Below are 19,936 nucleotides of genomic sequence, written 5' to 3'. Positions count from 1 at the left end.
GGCTCAACCAATTGCATGATTTATTGGTAATGGGCAGAGCTATCTGTTAGCCGATCGACGGATGACAGGGAGAGTGTTTGGGAAAACCTGTTTGAAAAGTCATTTAGTTTTGAAAATTCTGTTAGGTGGTGATAGTGACACTGAAATTTCACACTGTAATCTGAGCACTGTATCATAAATATTTCCTGCTGTTAACATTCCTTATTACATAAGAATTTGAACAGCCTTGTGATGCTGTTTGCATAATTTATCTGAGCAGAACCCTTGATGTGGGCGTCTAACTACAGCCACTAGAAACGTAATCTTCAAAATACGTTGAAATATCATTTCAGGGGTTAAACTAACATTTCAATTACCATCCCTTCATTATCTGAGTGTGGTTCTTGTGCAGTATACTTATAAATCTTTGACCAACCAAAGCAATTGATGTGGATTTAAGAGAGTTGGCTGGTTTGTATGGATCTTTCCTTTGTTGTCATGGTGACAGAGCAAACCAGTCTCATTCATAGTTTCTGACCACGTAAGGGCTGACAACACAAGATAGACAGTGGCTCACAAGGAGAAATATCAGACCCAATAACCAGAGAAGACGATCCTTCAGATTGAGCTGACCTTGTCCTCTGCCATCAATATATCCTTGAATCCTTGAAAGGGATGAGTCATGGTCATAAATTCCAGTAAAGCATCTGGAGCTTTATTCTATAGCAACAAAATGAAGCTGCGTTTGTCCATAGATTTGGATGTAAATATGGGAGTTAAGTGTCTGAAATAATTCAGTATTTTAAAAGATTAAATTCTCTCTCTCTCTCTCTCTCTCTCTCTCTCTCTCTCTCTCTCTTCCTGTCTGTCTCTTCCTCTCTTTTATTCTCTGACTGTAATATAATATGCTCAAGATTTTCTTTGCTGTCCATGAAAGCATAAATCCTTCAAGTTGTCTTTTATGCAGTGAGGTATTAAAGTAATAGTTCACCCCCAAAAAATAAAAATTTGGTCACCATTACCATCATTTCTGTTCTTCATTCATTTTTGCAAACCTGTTTTCTTTTCTTTCTGCTGTGGAGCACGATAAAAATTTAAGAATATGGGTGACCGGCTACTCTTTTCCATATAATGAAAGTGAATGGGGACTGGAGGCATCAAAAGCACACACACACACACACACACACACACACACACACACACACACACACACACACACACACACACACACAAAAGTATCATAATAGTTTCATAGAAACAGTCCATATGACTCATGTGCTGTGTATCAAGTGTTCCAAAGCTATACAATGGCTTTATGTGAGGAAAATACCAAAATTACGTCGTTATTAACTGATAATCTTCCCCTCCATCGATGCTCTGAAATGGACTAAAAAAAGTCACAAGAAGTACAAAAAAAAGTATTTTTTTATTTTTTGTATTTTAAATAGTTTATCGGGCAATAAACGTTTTACTATTTAAAAGTCATATTTCAAGATCAACGCATATGAATTGGCAAGATTTCTAATAGATAGCATTGACAAAACAAGTGAATTGTTACACCCCAATAGAGATCATTGACGGCAAACGGCATTACATATCTTCTCACATATCTTGTGACCAAAGTTTATAATGTCGTCAGTGCAACTAATGACATCATATTTGATTGAGAGCTACAGCAGAAGAGAAGATTTTCAGTGAACAATGACACAAAGCTATTGAATGACTTAAGAAGTGTGCACAAGTCTTATGGACTACTTTTATTGTGTGTTTTCCCCCACAATCACCATTCACTTTAATTATAAGGAAAACACTGGGCAGGATATTCTTTAAAATATATTTATAGAATAGTTCACCTAAAAACTGTCATAATCATAATTTATTCACATAATTACCCTCATGTCGTTCCAAATCCGTATGACTTTCTTATTTTGCAGAACATAAAAGGAGATGTTTTCCTGAATATGATGAAAGAAAGTCATACAGGTTTGGAACAACATGAGGGTGAGTAAGTTATGACAGAACTTTCATTTTTGAATGAACTTTTCCTAAATAATAACAGTTAGTAAGCACCCCTCCGCCTTGACTGACCCTGTTACCAGCATGGCTTTGTACCTGCATGGTACAAAGCCAGACTAAAGTCAGCTGTGAGGCTGTTGAGCCTGAAGCAGAACACACTTAGTGCTGTTGTGAGTCAGAAACACAGAATGAAGGTGTTAGTGTGAGTAAAGTCCTTTTTGATAGCAGACAGGTAAAACATCCTGGTAAGAGGGCAGCACCGCAGCCTCCTGCTGAGAAGTGTGAGGAGAGCAGATGGCAGAAAGGGCAGAAAAAAACACAGATAGGAGGAGAATGCCCCTTATGCTCACCAGTCACCACCAAAGCTGGGACCATAGCAGACAGCCTGCATGAGGTGGGTTTAAAAAGACAGTGGTGTTCCCTACAGTAGCAGCTATTGTTAAGTCTCAACATTTTTGAGTGGGCATGACAAAGGTATGCACACAATGTTTAGATCTGATCGCCATTTATTGTTCAGACAACTGACTGAATTGACTGATGTTCAGGAACCCTTCTGGTGCACTTCAGTGTGTATGCTATCATTCGATCCAAATGAGCACATTACACATTGCTACTTCCAGTATCAGACGTGCCATGGTAGAGGTTTAACTCTAGTCATTGTCATGCTGCAGGTTACTGTGATAATGAGTTACTGATGTTTCATTGTAGATACAGAGGAATACTGATTATGATGCTGAGGGGACTTAACACTTACATGAATAATTGTACAGCAGCATTACCTCACTATAGTTATACTGTCTGTACTGTAAATTTTCAAGTGGTGCTAATTTCATCTAGCAGTCCTAATATATTCGGCCTAAAAAAGGGATTGTATATAGGCCTAGCAATTATGAGCTCATATAAAAAATTCCTGTGCAGTTTATCAGATACTTCTGAAGCTTAAAAAAAGATCAGCTACATGTTTTATGCTCTTTTTACAATTTAGAGATTTTGAAGGTGCTTATACTTGAAGTTTGTTAATTACTAAAGAAGCAGTTATGGATCTAGATCTATATGAATATCAAGCTGATAATTTAAAGTCCATGATTATATTTATGGGGTTCCTGAAACTACTTTGTATAGTGCTGGAATACTTAAATTCAATACAGCAGAATATTAAGTACTGTACCATTACAATTTGTTTTGTACTTTTCATATTCACATTAATTCTGTCAGTTATGCATCAAGGCTGACAAACAGTTTTGCACCACTTTGGCAGTCATAAAACAGTTCTAGTAATCGGCAGATCAATAACCCCATAGTCTACAGACTCCAGATGAATGAAATTGTGATTTTCGAAGTAATGTAAAAAAGAAGACTTCCATATCAGACCAAATCACAGTCGTTTCACAGGTTGTCTTTTCTCTTCTTCCATTGCCAAGTCAATTCATATATTTCTAACCTTCGTACTTGTATCCAGTCAGTGAAGTGCTTTGTAAAGCCGGCCAGAATGGTGGTCTTTTAAAAGGCAATCTCACAAATTTTTGTCCCAATTTCATAGGCTTCCCAGTCCTGGTCCTGGAGAGCCGTTATATGTCAAGGTTTTGGCTTCGGCCTGGGTTCAATTCATCAGGTAATCTCATTTTCTGCAATGAAAAAAGTTGTTCAAGATTTAGTACCAGGCAGGAGGAAGACCAAGAGGACAATGCAGCCATCCAGAATCAGAAATAGCAATCCTTTCATCCTAAGTCCACACTGGTCTTTTGCATGACTGGCGCACAGCTTTGCCGCCACTCCTTATACACTGTTTTTGTCTGGGAGCTCTGCTTCAGGGGTGCGGGGGAAGTAAACTGTGGTCTTGTGCTCTTCATAACGGTCAATGTGCTTGAGGTGGACAACCATGTGCAGGGCATAGGCCAAGACCAGCAGCAAGATCAGAGAGGTGATGAGGCCCATCAAGATGGCTGGAGTGAAGAAGGTTGCACAGTCGCTAGCTGAGGCAAATTTGTTGGACTGGACATTGAAGGCCTGGATCTGAAAACAAAGTATAAGATAAAAGCGATGATGATAAACTCCTCTAACTCCTTTTATGCCTGTTCAGGAACGTTACAAATAACAAATCAATTACTCATGACTTCAATTTGCAAGCCAAGGCTAATTTGCCTTGGGAAATTTGGCAATTTGGGAAATAATTTACAATGGGAAAGTTTCCATAGGAATTTTTTTCCTTAGGAGTTTTTTTGTCTCATAGAACCACGTTACTATACCCACATATATGCAAAAGGATTTTTACTTGGCTCTCTGTATGTATTGTGGTGATTTTCTGGTGAAATCGACACTAGAGACGCTACAGCAACAATTACTTTTATTCACTTTCTTGTATATCACAAATAAATGGCAGATTATTAGTTCGCACTGGTTCTTCACACAATACTATTATATCACATCAAAACCCTATAGCTCATGACTTTACATTTAACATTTGCATTATATAACCAACTATTTACAAGCATGTTCAGGCATGATCAAATTGCACTGAAGCTGAACTGATAGACCATGTTTACACCTGGTATTAAGATGCGTTTCAGGTGATCTGATCACATGTGGTCAGCGTTAAATAGGTCTAACAGGGTCTAAAATGTTTTGTGATCGGATCACAAAAACCACATTCATGTGACCACATTGCATTTGAGGTGTAAACGCTAATCAGTCCTGTATGCATCCTGGCAGCAGTGAAGCACAACCCCACGCCTGTCAATCAAGTGCTGCGCTAAAACAAGAGTTTAGACTTTGCCGGTTACGAGCAGCTTTAAAAGTAAATATCCATACAATCGGAAAATGTAAAAGTGGATACATCCACAATCACGAGAGCTTCGTGGATGTTCTTCCCCAGATAGCACACATACAGTGGCATGCAAAAGTTTGGGCACCCCTGCTCAATATTTCTGTTGCTTTGAATATTTAAGTGAGTAGAAGTTGAACTGATCTCCAAAAGGCATAAAGTTAAAGATGAAACATTCTTTTCAACATTTTAAGCAATATTTGTGTATTATTTTTATTTTGTAAAATTTTAGAGTGAAAAAAAGGAAAAGAGCACCATGCAAAAGTTTGGGCACCCCAAGAGATTTGAGCTCTCAGATAACTTTTACCAAGGTCTCAGACCTTAATTAGCTTGTTAGGGCTATGGCTTGTTCACAATCATCGTTTGGAAAGGCCAGGTGATGCAAATTTCAAAGCTTTATACATACTCTGACTCCTCAACTCTTGTCCCAACAATCAGCAGCCATGGGCTTCTCTAAGCAGCTGCCTAGCACTCTGAAAATTAAAATAATTGATGCCCACAAATTCAGGTAGCCATTTCCTCAGTTTGTAATATAATTAAGAAGTGGTAGTTAACAGGAACGGTGGAGGTCAAGTTGGGGTCTGGAAGACCAAGAAAACTTTCAGAGAGAACTCCTCATAGGATTGCTAGAAAGGCAAATCAAAGCCCCTGTTTGACTGCAAGGAAGATTTAGCAGACTCTGGAGTAGTGGTGCACTGTTTTACTGTGCAGCGACACCTGCACAAATATGACCTTCATGGAAGTGTCACGAGAAGAAAACCTTCCTGCATCCTCACCACAAATTTCAGTGTCAGAAGTTTGCAAATGAACATCTAAACAAGCCTGATGCATTTTGGAAACAAGTCCTGCGGACTGATGAAGTTAAAATATAACTTTTTGGTCGCAATGAGCAAAGATATGTTTGGAGAAAAAAGGGTGCAGAATTTCATGAAAAGAACACCTCTCCAACTGTTAAGCACGGGGATGGATAAATCATGCTTTGGGCTTGAGTTGATGCCAGTGTCACAGGGGAACATTTCACTAGTAGAGGAAAGAATGGATTAAATACCAGCAAATTCTGGAAGCAAACATCACACCATCTGTAAAAATGCTGAAGATGAAAAGAGGATTGCTGCTACAACAGGATAATGATCCTAAACACACCTCAAAATCCACAATGGACGACCTCAAGAGGTGCAAGCTGAAGGTTTTTGCCATGGCCCTCACAGTCCCCTGACCTAAACATCATCGAAAATCTGTGGATAGACCTCAAAAGAGCAGCGCATGCAAGACGGCCCAAGAATCTCACAGAACTAGAAGCCTTTTGAAAGGAAAAATGGGCGAAAATCCCCCAAACAAAAATGGAAAGACACTTAGCTGGCTACAAAAAGCTTTTACAAGCTGTGATACTTGCCAGGGGGTGTTACTAAATATTGACCATGTAGGGTGCCCAAACTTTTGCTTTGGGCCCTTTTCCTTTTGTTATTTTGAAACTGTAAAAGATGAATATAAAAAAGTAAAATTGCTTGAAGATGACACATTTCTTTAATATCTTAACTATATGCCTTTTGGAAATCATACCATCTTTTGCTCGCTTAGCTATTCACAACAACAGAAATTTTGATCAGGGGTGCCCAAACATTTGCATGCCACTGTACATCTCCGAGATGCCTGTTTAAGAGCGTTTCATCTGGGAAGCATCACATTCTAATTAACATCTGCTAAACATCTTAAAAAGATCAGATTTACCAACATTCTAAATCATAAGCATCTCAAAGACATTTGCAGAATGTCTTATTGACATCAGAGGAAACGTCTTATAGATGTATTGCAGATGAGCAAACAACCTAAAAAAATATGTCTTCCAGAGGTAAATGCACACATCAAATAGACATCTGGGTGTTGTACGTTTGCTATCAGGGTCAGTGTGTCTGATATCAACACCGATGAGAAGCACGAACATCTGAAGCTTCTTTAATACAGGTAATCCACTAAAATAACTTTTGCTCGAAATGTTGCATTTGTGCTTGGATTATATTTCAGCTGCATCTGGGAGAAACAGTGCACTTTCTTTCACACTTTCTTTGTCTTTTCTGACTTTGTTGTGCTTTTAATATCATGCAATTAATGAGTAAGATAAGATCTGTGGTAAACACTACTTGAAAAGACTTTCATGTTTTGTTCTAGAACACAAATTGCACAGAGTCATACCTCAAAAGTGAATTTTAAACTTTGCTAGTGCTAGATTTAGACTATGACCGTTTTTAACAGATTTGTCAAGCAAGTAAACTCACATCCTTCTGGTAGTTGTAGTCCTGATTTACCAACTTGTTAGCAACTTGTGTTTTTCTTGTTATTATTTATGCTGTAGAAAAAAAAAAAACATGAATGTCTCTTCAATTATGTTAACCACAGATCTTATTTTACTCAAAGTACACTGGAATACAAAATAACACTATCATTTCCAAGTGAACTCATGGCTCAAAAATGCTTATTCTCTTCCTGGATTTATGACTACAAAATTGAACATGAGCATTTCTATAAATAACCTCAAAATAATTTCAAATGTCCATAAACCCTGAGAGTCTCAGAAACACTGAACTTCAGTAAACTGTTGATAATACTAAAGCACGTTTCATGGTAGCTACCTGGAAATCTGTAAAAGTGATGTGCCAGTTTGCCGAGCTGTCAGTGTGGGAGCTGGGCACCAGTAGGGTGTCATATTTCTGTAAGCTGCTGACATGCTGGCAGTGGTAAGAATAGGTGGCGGGGGCATAGACCTCCGTGGCATTAAACGTGGCCTCGTGAGTCCAGTTGTAGTGGATGTGAACACTGTCCATGGTAAACCAGTTTTGGCCTACTGATTCGTAGAATGTGTTGGACATCTGAAGCCTTCAGTAAACAAAACATACAGTAGAAACTCATTGTTGACTGTGTGATTTTGCACAAGATTCTGTCAGATTTGTCAAGAAGAGTGTAAGAGCAATAAAATAAAATAGAGTGATTACCTGATGACAAGACCCCTGATGTCTTCCACATCGCCCAAACGCAATGAGAGCCTATAAGAATGTCACCAGTATACATTACAAAAAAGTATCTATGAATATATAGAATGGGGTTCATAAGTCTGAAACCACATTGAAGATCTGGGATTCAAAATGTAATTGTAACCTGGAAATAAACAGGCAACTTTAGGATTTTGAATGTAATTTCTTTTACATTTAAAAATAAATGCAAAATGACGTAAAATTAAGAACAATTAAAAATGTTTCTGCACTATTTCTAGGCCACTGATCAAATTTGTGACATTGACCATCTAATCTCTGTTGTACAAAAGGCCAGATTTCCTTTCTTCCTTTGAAGAACATGAGATGCTCTTTGGCACATTCTCAAATCATGCTGGAATAACATGGATCATCAGGTTTTGCACAAACTTTTTGAGTCCATGCCATCTTAAATGCATGAGGGGTACATACCAAATATAAAGAAAGTGAACATGAAGAAATTCTGAAATTCATTTTCCTTTTTATAAAGTTGTTATTTGTTATGCTGGAAAAAAAGCAAAATAGAAGCATTTTCATTTGTGGTCTCAGACTTTTGCGATTTTCAGACTTTTTGACTTTTTATGTGTATGTATGTGTGCATACTACAATCAACAAAAAATTATCAGGCCAGAAGCCACTAACATAAACAAAAACTTAAAAATAGTCAATAAAACACAGTCTTTTAAAGTTACAGTATGGAAAGTAGAGTTTTGTAAGTACACATACGTGGCCTTCTCCTTGCTACAAACAGAGCCTTTGGTGTCCAATAATGCATTGGGTCCAAACACCCTCTCTGTGAGGTCCAAGAAAGTGTTGTTCCTGTATCGAATAGCCAGTCTCTTAGCTTTGAAAAGGATGCATATCTTGCCATTGTAAGCCACAGTCAGTGGGGAGTACGGTCCCGAGCTGGTAGACTGTAGTAACTTCCGCTTGGTTCTTGGTTGGGCATGCAGATGCCACCCGTAAGGCTGTTTGAAAATGATAACAGGACAAATGGAATGATGATTTATGGAACACATGCATTATTTATGGGCTTCTCAGATCTCAAAGGTGTTCTTGAAAAAGGAAAATTTCAGAGGGCATCAGACAGCATAAATAGAGATGACAAAACCGCCTGGCCCACGCCTACTTTTTTTTCTACTTTTAAGTTGTTTCTAAATCTGTCATGTCTGTGTTAAGAGTCTTGTTTAATGCTGGGTGAATTGAGGCCGAGATGTTGCTTATAGAAGCCAAGGTCACATTGAATATCAGAGAAAGTGCAATACCTGCAGTATTCTTCTGAGTGGATTTTCAGCTGCAGGCGAGTAACTCTCCTCTTGTGAGGCACTTGGACTCTCAACATGTTCTCCATCTGCATTAAAAAAATGTTCAAATGGGACAATATGGGAGATGGCATGGAGAGTTAAGCACAGTGAACCACTGCCTTATTTTACAGCACAAAAGGTGAACAGGCAAGTAAAAAATTGCAAAAAAGAAAAAGGGAGATAAAACTTCTAGAATGTCACAATCAACAACACTACAAAACACTTGTCTTAAGCATTATGCTAGCAAAACTTCATGCAAGCCTTATGCTTAAAACATGCAAAACAATTTGCCAATGGATAGGAAAAATATATAGAGATACAGATATAGTCTGTGAAAACAAATCTTTGTAACGTACACTACACAGTAAATTTAATAAATGAATCCCATTTTAAGGCTGTTCAAATATCTTTACTGGAAAACAAGACAACAATACTGAGGAATTATTGTTTTGCAGCAAATATAGTATGCATTATTGTGGGTACTCATTCGTTTAAACAAATCTGAGAATTAAATAACATTTCATGTGCATCAGCCTCTAATAAACTAAAGAGCTATTGCTTAATCTTTCCGTTTATAATAAATTTGTGCATAAAAGCCAATTTCATTTGAAAATATTGGTGCATGAGTGAACTTTTTTGCACTTACTGTTGTATTAAAAGGAATGTTCTGTGTGTTCAATACAAGGTAAGCTCAGTCGACAGCATTTGTGGCATAATGTTGATTACCACAAAAATTAATTCCAACTCGTTCCTCCTTCTCTTTAAAAAAAGCAAGAATCTGGATTACAACGAGGCACTTACAATAGAAGTAAATGTGGCCAATTTTTGAACACTAAAATACTCACTTTTTCAAAAATATAGCCACAAGACATAAACTTTATGTGTGTAAACATGATTTTAGTGTGATAAAACCACTTACTAACCTTTTCATTGTCAACAAACACTAAAACCCTGTCATATAAAATGTAAAAATGACAATTTAAACAACTTTACAGCTCAAATAATACACAAGTTTTAACAGAAGAATTAATGCAAGTGCTTTAATAAAATTATAAGCTTCACATTTCTGCCTTTAAACCCCCCCGCCCCCCCAAATAAATTTTTGTAGTAATCAGCATTTTGCCAGAAAGGCTGTCGATTGAGCTTAACGTGTATTGAACCCGGAACATTCCTTTAACTGACTGCATGATGCTCCATAACAATGCATATAAATAAATGAACCAAACAAGTATTGTTATCCTGTTATGCACAAAAGTAACAAAGTGATACAAAGACCAGAACTGTATCAGAAAAGAAAACAACTACATTTAAAAGAAGCCAGAGAAAAATATAAGACAGAAACGGCATGCAACTAGTGTGCATGTAGGGTGAATACACGTAAACTAGGGACACTTAAACATTTATCATTATGTGTATATTCTTCCATTACTATAATAAATCAGCATCAAATTCATCCCAACTAGTATGGGATAACATTGATGTAGCCATTTGGCTCATATGAAAAACAACAAACCATAATGAACAGAGAGTGTGCCAATTTATCTGTATTCACATACAGATCACATTAACGTGCATGTATAAATAATAATCATAATAACATCTAAATATAACTGCCATTAAAGTAAGATCTACTGACCTGTTCTAATTCTCACAGCTTGGTATGGTTGGACCTCCGAGCTGTGATGGAAAAAACATAACAAAAGAAGGGGTTGAACTCTGTGTGCCACACAGTGGCCTACTTATCAATGTTTAAGACAGATTTCCCATAGATCCACTCAGCTTGATGCAGCAATGATGCATGACCACAAGTCTGACATCTTCAGTCCAGATTAGTGTCTCAGGAGAAGACAAGACTTTAGTCAAATATCATGATTCTTGAAACGTGCAAAGCACCTTGAGTCCATCAACAAAGTGAGGGGGAAAGTGGCTTAATGGCACCTTGCTTGTATGTATGCACATGTATATTTGTCTCATACCAACCTGTCCCTTGATGACTGCTTTAAAAAGCACCAGAATTTGTGGATTATCCCTGGATGAACCATTTATACGTCTAATCTCAGAGATAATGAGCTTGGTAGACGATCTCCTAAAACCCTATTAAGAATCTGTCACCCTATTTGGTAGAATGTTTCCTTCAATGTGAATGTGTTGATGGGGTAGATTAAGGCCTGTTCACTTGCAGCAAAGTCAGTAGGGTATGTGTGCGTGAATAGGAGCATTGGATGACCCTGGTTCACTGACTTGTTTTCATCTGTAAACAACCCCACCCACACACACACACACCTCTACAACAATTTGTCCAGTCCTTAGAGCTTTGTGATCATGTAAGAGATTAAAGAATTCAGCACAACATCAGACTTGTATGGAAAATAAACAGATTACAGCAGCGAGCATTTCAGTTCATTCAGGTCCAAAGAGAGATATGAGCATTGAATCGACACCGATGTGACATATTGACTCTTAAAAACACTATAATCCAATCGAGGTGGCAATGCAGCGTGTGGATCTGCTCATGCAGGGATGAAAATAGAAACAAATGACAAAGAGTTCTAAAACTACTTCCATTTGCACTGTTTTTGTTTTTCTACTTTCCTGGTAGCTCTGCTGAAAAAAAAAATAGACAGCATAACACTGTAAGCAAAGCAAATATGGTCTTCAGAGCCTTGCTCAGGAGTGCGTATGCACGAGGAGTATCTCTCTTCTTTATTCTAATGCCACTTTACTTAGGTCAGCAGCTGAGGACTGTGCTACTGTCATTGGTTATGGCTTGACACAGTAGCCTAAGTGCTGAATTGGGCATTTATGTAATGAAAAGCAGAGCTGTCTTCACCTCACTGTCACTGTCAGAGCTTGATATCATCTTTTTACATATACCATGTAGATAATAGATTTCGCATACAGATTGAATGTTGCTTACTGCATACTGATACACTAGCACAGTACTCTACAAATGCAATGATGCTTAAAAATAGATAAGTTCAGTAAACGCTAATACGATTACAGAGTTTGGTTCAGTTCCACTTGCTGCCATTCTTGTCCGTCTGTTTTCGGCTACAGCACTGACCCTGAGAAACTTGAGGAGGGCTGTAAACCATGAACCCTTTTTACTCCTAAGACCCATTTCTGGACTAACAAGATCCCCAAATCAACAGCCTACAATGCTGCTCTTATCCCTTACAGTATAAATCCTAAGCTTTAGATCTATCAAGGGAGGGATGGGTAAATTGGTTGTTTACCATAGCTGCAGTGTACAGGAATGAATGAAGACGTAAGCTATCTCAAGATTTCCGATATAAAAACATGGATGAACTCAGAAAAATGTGTCCTGCAATAAAATTAATCATTGCAAAACCTCTTCATGGATCCTAATTAATTTCAAGGAATTATATATATGTGTGTGTGTGTATATATATATATATATATATATATATATATATTCCAGAAAACCACACACATACCAAACATAAAACATCAGGAGACAAAGCAGACACTGTCCAGAGAGAAAAAAGCAACCCTAATGGATAAAGCAAGTTAAAAAATAAGAAAGTTTGCCAATGTTTATCTAAAATTTTGCAGCACCTCAACAGAAATAGCACAATGAAAACAATCACTTGTAAAATACATATAGTTCTTAGTATATGCTGCATCTTATATATGTGTGTGTGTATATATATATATATATATATATATATATATATATAGTAAGAAATAGCCATGACAAGCTTGTGAAATTCAAACTTCTTTGAAACTAACTGTATTTTGTATTATGAGCAATGGATTACTCATACCTCAAGCTCATACAGAAATATCAGATGTAACTACTGAGCCGATCAAATGAGCTGATCATATACTTGTAAATAAATAAATAAATACAACTAAATTAACATCTTTACTGTGTTCCAGGTCTGCACTCTGTGTAAAGGAATTCAAGTTCTGTAAAAGTGAGCGAAAATCGGACGATAGTATACAGTATATTCAAAGATGCCTTTTTGACCAAGCCCTTGTAATCTCACTCCTATCTTTTCATTCTAACAGTGTAGTACCATCTGTAAATTGACTCCTACAGACATAACACTGAATGCTGTCCCATTGTCATAGCCATGTCTGAATGTCTTACAGAGACAAGAAAAACTGCATCAAAACCACAAGCTCCTCTAAATCCAAAGCCCACGCACAGGAAATTAAATGATGTGCTCCACAAATGCTGCTTCAAATTTTTTTTAGTAGAGCCTTAATTTCTTGGTGCCTTCTGCTCACTCTAAAGACCAAGATAGTGCATCAGCTGCACAGCATCACTGCCCCATTCCTCCTCCCCACACTGGAGCTGAAAGCGCAGCTCTTACCTTCTGTCCAGGATTGCAGGCACTTGATCGAAGGGCAAAGACAGAGAGATAAACACACACAACAACAGAAAGAAAAGCAGGAAAAGCTTGTGTTTAGCCATTGAGACAATCTGACGAGACTGCCAGAGATGAGGTCTGCTTCATAATCTGCTCTGAAAGCACATCCCTAAACCTGAGCTCTCTGTCAGGCGGCCCGGGCAGCCAATGAACAGGCAGGGGGGAGATAATCGTGCGTCATTCGCCTCACAACCTTCATTCTTGCAGCCTTTCTCTCCCCCACACCCTCTCTCTCTTTTGTTTGCTTTCTCACACTCCTCTACCCCTCCCCTTTCCTCTTTCTCTCTCTTCTGCACCCTCTATCTCACATACAAACATAGCTGCCAGTCAGCCCAAAGCAAAGGGGCTTATGTGTTTCAACTCCTGTCCCAAGAGCCTAGTTTTATAAGCACTTGAAATCTGGCAATGCAAGAAATTAGTATGCACTTAGATTTTTAAAGCAGAATTGGAAGTCATGAGAACATGACCTAGATTTAAAAACAGTACTGACTTTACATCACATACAAGGAACACCCCAACCCCTCCACCCACCAGCTAAGTAATTTTAAATAGGACAGATTACCTTTTAGAATGTCTTTAAATCATATTTCTAATAAAAATTAGATGAGAGACACTGTATATTTTGTTATGCACAAATACTTCTATTGTCTTGTATTTATATGTATAATATTTGGGACATTCTATCTATCTATCTATCTGTCTGTCTGTCTGTCTGTCTATCTATCTATCTATCAGTCTTTCTCATCCATCCGTCCGTCTGTCCATTTATGTATCAGTCTTTTCCATCCATCCATCCATCTGTTGTCTAGTTAAGTCTCATTTAATCTGGTGTGCTTTAAAGACGCAAGAATTTGTGCATTTATAAAGCCGGACTGAGCTAATGAGAAAGTGTTTTGTTTATTGCCAAAACCTTGCTGTCTAGGTTGAGTTTCTTTAAATGAATGCCAGCAGAGTGAATTTAGTGAGCCGAGTGGGTCATTTGCCCCTTGTCTCAAATGTACTTACAGCTTGATTGATGAGCAGAGTGACAACTATCAGTCATCTTCATTGGGTAAGACAGACCTACTTTAATGTTGGCTTCACACTCGTCTTATTGCGGTGAAATGCAGCGTAGACAAAATGTTGTTGCCATGGGCTGTCCACAATGTGTTTCGCTGCTATCACTCATCATGGTTGACTCATAATGGAGTAAAAAGCATGAAATGTGTAAACAGCAACAATAAACATCTAATAATTGAGATCACAGCGAAATTGAGAAGTAAACTATAAATGTTTTTGCTAACTGATACCTGGAATGCCAACACTCAGGCAGCCTTGTCATCACCATTACCTTTATTATGTGATTTCTTACAATGAGGAGTCATTTTCAGGGCAACGAACTGAACTGGACCACAATGGCAGCAAATGATTCTATGTTCCACACCCAGACAGACCGCTATTTAAACTAGAGGCCATACAGCAGCACCATTAATCACCCCATGTGTGCCAGATTGTGAACACACTTAATTATGTTGGAGAAATATTGCCCCCTTGTGGTGTACAGCGTTCATAACTTCAACCCATCGCCCTTTATTTTCACGAATTTGATACTGCACGCACAGCATGTTTCATTAACAGTTTTGACAGTTGTTTTTATTAAAGTATTTCTCAAGGAACAATACAAACAGTAACAGTAACCCATATTCTCATGGTTCCAAATTAAACACAATGTCAGGGTGTAGATCTGAATAGAGATACAAAACAATAAATTTGCAATTTTTGGATATAGCTAATATTCGCCATGCAGAATAAAAAAGTTTACCATCGTAGTCTACCATCTTGCTCTCATGTGTATAGGTAGCCTACATATACCCTAATATCTTTAAAAGAAAAAGTATAATGTCCTTTGTGTCAGATAAGTGGAAACTAACACTGAACTAATATTCCAAGGACAGATTGCATGCATAAAATCAATGTATTAAATCTTCCTTATTTTCATCAGAGTTTAGAAAACAGTTGAAATTGAAACGTGATAAATCTTGCGTCTGTAAAACTTTCGACCTAATGCCTGATGTCCACATTATGTCTTGACGTGTAGACTCTTGATAACATTTGATTTATGCAGTGTTCAGACCGAGCATGCGCTAACAGAACGCAGGTGTCTCGAGACGCGTTTGAAAAGTCCACGTTCTTAAAAAACAAACAAACGCGGCACTCTTTCGCAAAACGCTGAAAAACAGCTGGACGCGACACTATGGTCTAAGGCCGTCTAGACTTAGCATGTTTACACTGAAAAACTAAACGAAAGAGCGCAGACAGACGCAAAAACGCATTCGTTGTGAACGGCCCCTATTTAGCACTGCTGTCCTCAAATGCGCTCCACGCGATGCGTCCATAGCGCTTCCGTTTGTGCTTCTATGGCAACCACACTGTTTACGGAAACTGCAAAAGTGCAACAAACTACTAGGAGGACGGATGACGTATAGAGCAAAGTAACCGCTTCGAGAAACGGTAAAAATGCATACTAGTTTCTAATTTGTTCATCAGAACTCATTTTTTCATGATATGAAAAAAACTTTGTATTGGTGTTTGATGCCCCATTAAATCCTGTGATTTTAATGATAACAATAAAAAAATAAATAAAAATAAAAAATAAAGTAAAACAATAATATATATTTCAACAGAACAAATATTGTAATTTCTTTCAGTCGCTGTATGAAATGCCTACCTCAGCGGGGGCATTTAAATCGCAGGCGCAGGATGGCTGGAGGAGGTACACTGCCCTGCCTCCGATCCCAATCCCATCGGCTCAAGAAGGGGCCTCAGGCTCCAGCCTTCCAGAGAGCAGACTGGCCGTGAGGAGGAAACTTCTGCGACACAGGAGAAGCAAACAACAGCAGCAGCAGCTCCAGAAGATTATGTAAGAGCTTTGCTGTTCTATTTAGTTGTTTTGTTTTATTGACTCTGTTAATAAGTTGTTGACTTGACATATATATACAATAAAAACTGGAAATTAACTTTAATTTCAACTTAATTCAACATCAGGATTTTAGGTCAAAATGGACATAAATTTATAAGATAAAGTGTATTTAGGTTTCTTTTTCTAGTTTTTCAAATTTTAAGCACATTTTTATTTTTATTACAGTTCATTTAAAGGGAAAGTTCACCCATAAATGAAAATACTCTCATTATTTACTCACCCTCATGCCATCCCAGATGTGTATGACTATCTTTCTTCTGACGAACATAAACAAAGATTTTTAGAAGAATATTTCAGCTCTGTAGGCCCTCACAATGCAAGTGAATGGGTGGCAAACTTTTGAGGCTCCAAAAATCACATAAAGGCAGCATAAAAGTAATCCATACGACTCCAGTGATTAAATCCATGTCTTCTAAAGTGATATAATAGGTGTGGGTGAGAAACAGATCAATATTTAAATCTTTTTTTACTATAATATTTCCTCCCTGCTCAGTCAATCTCCAATTTAACTTTCACTTTCAAATTCTTGTGTTTTTGGTGATTCGCATTCTTCATGCATATCGCCCCCTACTGGGCAGGGAGGAGAAATTCTAGCAAAAAAGTACTTAAGTATTGATCTGCGGCCGGATTCACGAAAAGTTCTTAAGAAAAAAATTAAGAAAGTTCTTAGGATAAATTATAAGAATTTTGTCAGAACATTTCTAAGTGCAATTCTTGAATTTCTTTTTAAGAAGTTCTCAAATATTTTCTTAAGAACATCTTAATTCTTTTCTTAAGAATAAAAAGACAGGCTTTGACATTGTCTGATCAGTCTGCTCATGGAGTTGCCTTGTCTAATGGCCTACAACAAATTCAATACTTCAACACAATCATAACAATAAACGTATCTATTAACCTTTTTTAAGCAGCAAGCACCTCGCCATCATTTTTTCTTTTTGTGTGTGTGTGTAGAGTGTGTGAGATGTGTTAGTTTAATGACACTACCCGTCATAGGAGAATTTACTTGCTGTTAACCATTTGATTCTTGTTGAGGAAATTAAAGCAATGAATAAGTTCTCCATAGGAAGCTCAATAATAATATCACATCGGAAAGTACGAGGTGAGTGAATGGGAAATGTGGAGGAGGCTGTATCCGCTGTGCTCATCTCCGATAGGGATGTGGATGGGGTTGAAAATGAAAGTCTCAGCTTTCTGATGTTATAATTATTATGTTTTTATGAACTCTAAAGATCGTGTAGCGAGAGCACGCTATGTAGCGCATCCGTTTTAATTAACATGACTGGTCACTACATTAAGAAGCTTCAAAACAATATTTATTGTTTGAATTTGGTGATAACATTTACAAGGTTTACAAGCTGAAAATAAAAATAACATAAAACAATCAAAAACGTTTTTTTGTGTGTGTGTGTCTAAAATCACATTTCTATGTAAACAGCCCATTATGACTTCAGACTCAACATGAAAAACTCAGTAAATTCATCCAACATCTTACCTTTTAGGATTTAAGACAGCTGTGATGTTATCCTAACTTTAAGATGTTATTTACGACGATTTTTAAGAACTTTTTTTTTTTTTTCCGAGAATTTGAATCTTAAGAAAAAGATAAGAACTTAAGAAATGCTGACTTTATGTGATTTTTGGAGCATCAACATTTTGGCACCCATTCACTTGCATTGCATAGACCTACAGAGCTGAAGTATTCTTCTAAAAATCTTCATTTGTGTTCTGCAGAAGAAAGAACGTCGTACACATCTGCAATGCCATGAGTTTGAGTAAATGATGAGAGAATTTTCATTTTTGGGTCAACTATCCCTTTAAAATAGTCCTCAGGTGTGAGTATATATATATATATATATATATATTTTTTTTTTTTTTTTTTTTTTTTTAAGTACAAATATTCCTTAGTCTCTGCATAATATATGATCACAAAATCTCCATGTATGATAAAAAAATGCTGTTTAAAATAGTTTTAGAAGAAGTATAACATGCCATAGGTTACTGTTGGGTGCACAACTACGCAAATACAGTTGTGCTCAAAAGTTTGTATACCCTTGGATAATTGGTAATATATGTACCATTTTTAAAGAAAACATGAGTGAGCAGGCAAAACACATTTCTATAATTTCTTATGGGATTCATATTCAACTGTAGGTTATAACAGAATGGCATAATCATAAAACAAAACATGGCAACAAAGAAATAAATGAAATGACCCCTGTTCAAAAGTCTGCATACCCTTAGTTCTTAATACTGTGTATTGCCCCCTTTAGCATCAATGACAGCATGCAGTCTTTTGTAATAGTTGTCTATGAGGACCCAAATTCTTGCAGGTGGTATAGCTGCCCATTCGTCTTGGCAAAATGCGTCCAGGTCATGCAAAGTCTTTGGTCGTCTTGCATGAACCGCACGTTTGAGATCTCCCCAGAGTGGCTCGATGATATTAAGGTCAGGAGACTGTGATGGCCACTCCAGAACCTTCACCTTTTTCTGCTGTAACCACTGGCGGGTCAACTTGGCCTTGTGCTTAGGGTCATTGTCATGCTGGAAAGTCCAAGAGCGTCCCATGTGCAGCTTTCATGCAGAAGAATGCAAATTGTCTGCTAGTATTTTTTGATAACATGCTGCATTCATCTTGCCATCAATTTTCACAAGATTCCCCGTGCCTTTAGAGCTCACACACCCCCAAAACATCAGTGAGCCACCACCATGCTTCACAGTGGGGATGGTATTCTTTTCACTATAGAAACAACCACACTGTCTTTTTCCAGAGCAGTCTGTATTTCTCCAGAGGTTACCTGTGGGTTTTTCTTTGTATCCCGAACAATTCTTCTGGCAGTTGTGGCTGAAATCTTTCTTGGTCTACCTGACCTTGGCTTAGGATCAAGAGATCCCCAAATTTTCCACTTCTTAATAAGTGATTTAACAGTACTGTCTGGCATTTTCAAGGCTTTGGATATCTTTTTATATCCTTTTCCATTTTTATAAAGTTCCATTACCTTGTTACACAGGTCTTTTGACAGTCCTTTTCTGCTCCCCATGGCTCAGTATGTAGCCTGCTCAGTGCATCCACGTGAGAGCTAACAAACTCATTGACTATTTATACACAGGCACTAATTGCAATTTAAAAAGCCACATGTGTGGGAAATTAACCTTGAATTGCCATTTAAACCTGTGTGTGTAACCTTGTGTGTCTGTAACAAGGCCAAACATTCAAGGGTGTGTAAACTTTTGATCAGGGCCATTTGGGTGATTTCTGTTACCATTATGATTTAAAAAGGAACCAAACAACTGTGATAATAAATGGCTTCATGTGATCACTATCCTTATATAAAAGACAGTTTTTTTGCATGATCAGTCTTCAATTGATTATTTTCAAAATCAATGCCAAAATTTCACAATTTCTGCCAGGGTATGCAAACATTTGAGCACAACTG

General features: G+C 37.5%; 2 protein-coding genes across 2 annotated transcripts in view; one reads left to right on the top strand and one right to left on the bottom strand.

Moving 5' to 3' along the window:
* Positions 1–1,484: 1,484 nt before the first annotated feature.
* On the bottom strand, positions 1,485–13,733 carry LOC127419126 (V-type proton ATPase subunit S1-like). Its single transcript, XM_051660271.1, has 7 exons — positions 13,487–13,733; positions 10,780–10,820; positions 9,105–9,190; positions 8,566–8,807; positions 7,804–7,854; positions 7,444–7,687; positions 1,485–4,008 (listed from the first exon to the last, which is right to left on the bottom strand). The coding sequence occupies exons 1-7, from the start codon at positions 13,585–13,587 to the stop codon at positions 3,772–3,774; spliced, it is 1,002 nt and encodes a 333-aa protein (XP_051516231.1). The 5' UTR covers positions 13,588–13,733; the 3' UTR covers positions 1,485–3,771.
* A 2,509-nt stretch (positions 13,734–16,242) lies between these two features.
* LOC127418494 (dynein axonemal heavy chain 12-like) overlaps positions 16,243–19,936 on the top strand; it is a 52,326-nt gene continuing 48,632 nt past the window's right edge. The window contains exon 1 of the mRNA XM_051659084.1: positions 16,243–16,442. Coding sequence (XP_051515044.1) covers positions 16,243–16,442 — 200 coding nt within the window. The remainder of the gene's footprint in view (positions 16,443–19,936) is intronic.

The sequence above is a fragment of the Myxocyprinus asiaticus genome, chromosome 28 (assembly GCF_019703515.2).
Source record: "Myxocyprinus asiaticus isolate MX2 ecotype Aquarium Trade chromosome 28, UBuf_Myxa_2, whole genome shotgun sequence".
Lineage (NCBI taxonomy): Eukaryota > Metazoa > Chordata > Actinopteri > Cypriniformes > Catostomidae > Myxocyprinus > Myxocyprinus asiaticus.
This window is presented reverse-complemented; position numbering and strand designations above follow the sequence as displayed.

What these genes read in the sequence shown, in the direction of transcription:
- LOC127419126 (XM_051660271.1), bottom strand. Translation starts at nt 13,587, where the DNA reads ATGGCTAAACACAAGCTTTTCCTGCTTTTCTTTCTGTTGTTGTGTGTG. An exon ending in TGTAGCAAGGAGAAGGCCAC is followed by an intron (nt 7,855 to 8,565) that starts GTATGTGTACTT and finishes ACATTCTTATAG; the next exon opens with GCTCTCATTGCGTTTGGGCG. An exon ending in ATCAGGGGTCTTGTCATCAG is followed by an intron (nt 7,688 to 7,803) that starts GTAATCACTCTA and finishes TGTTTACTGAAG; the next exon opens with GCTTCAGATGTCCAACACAT.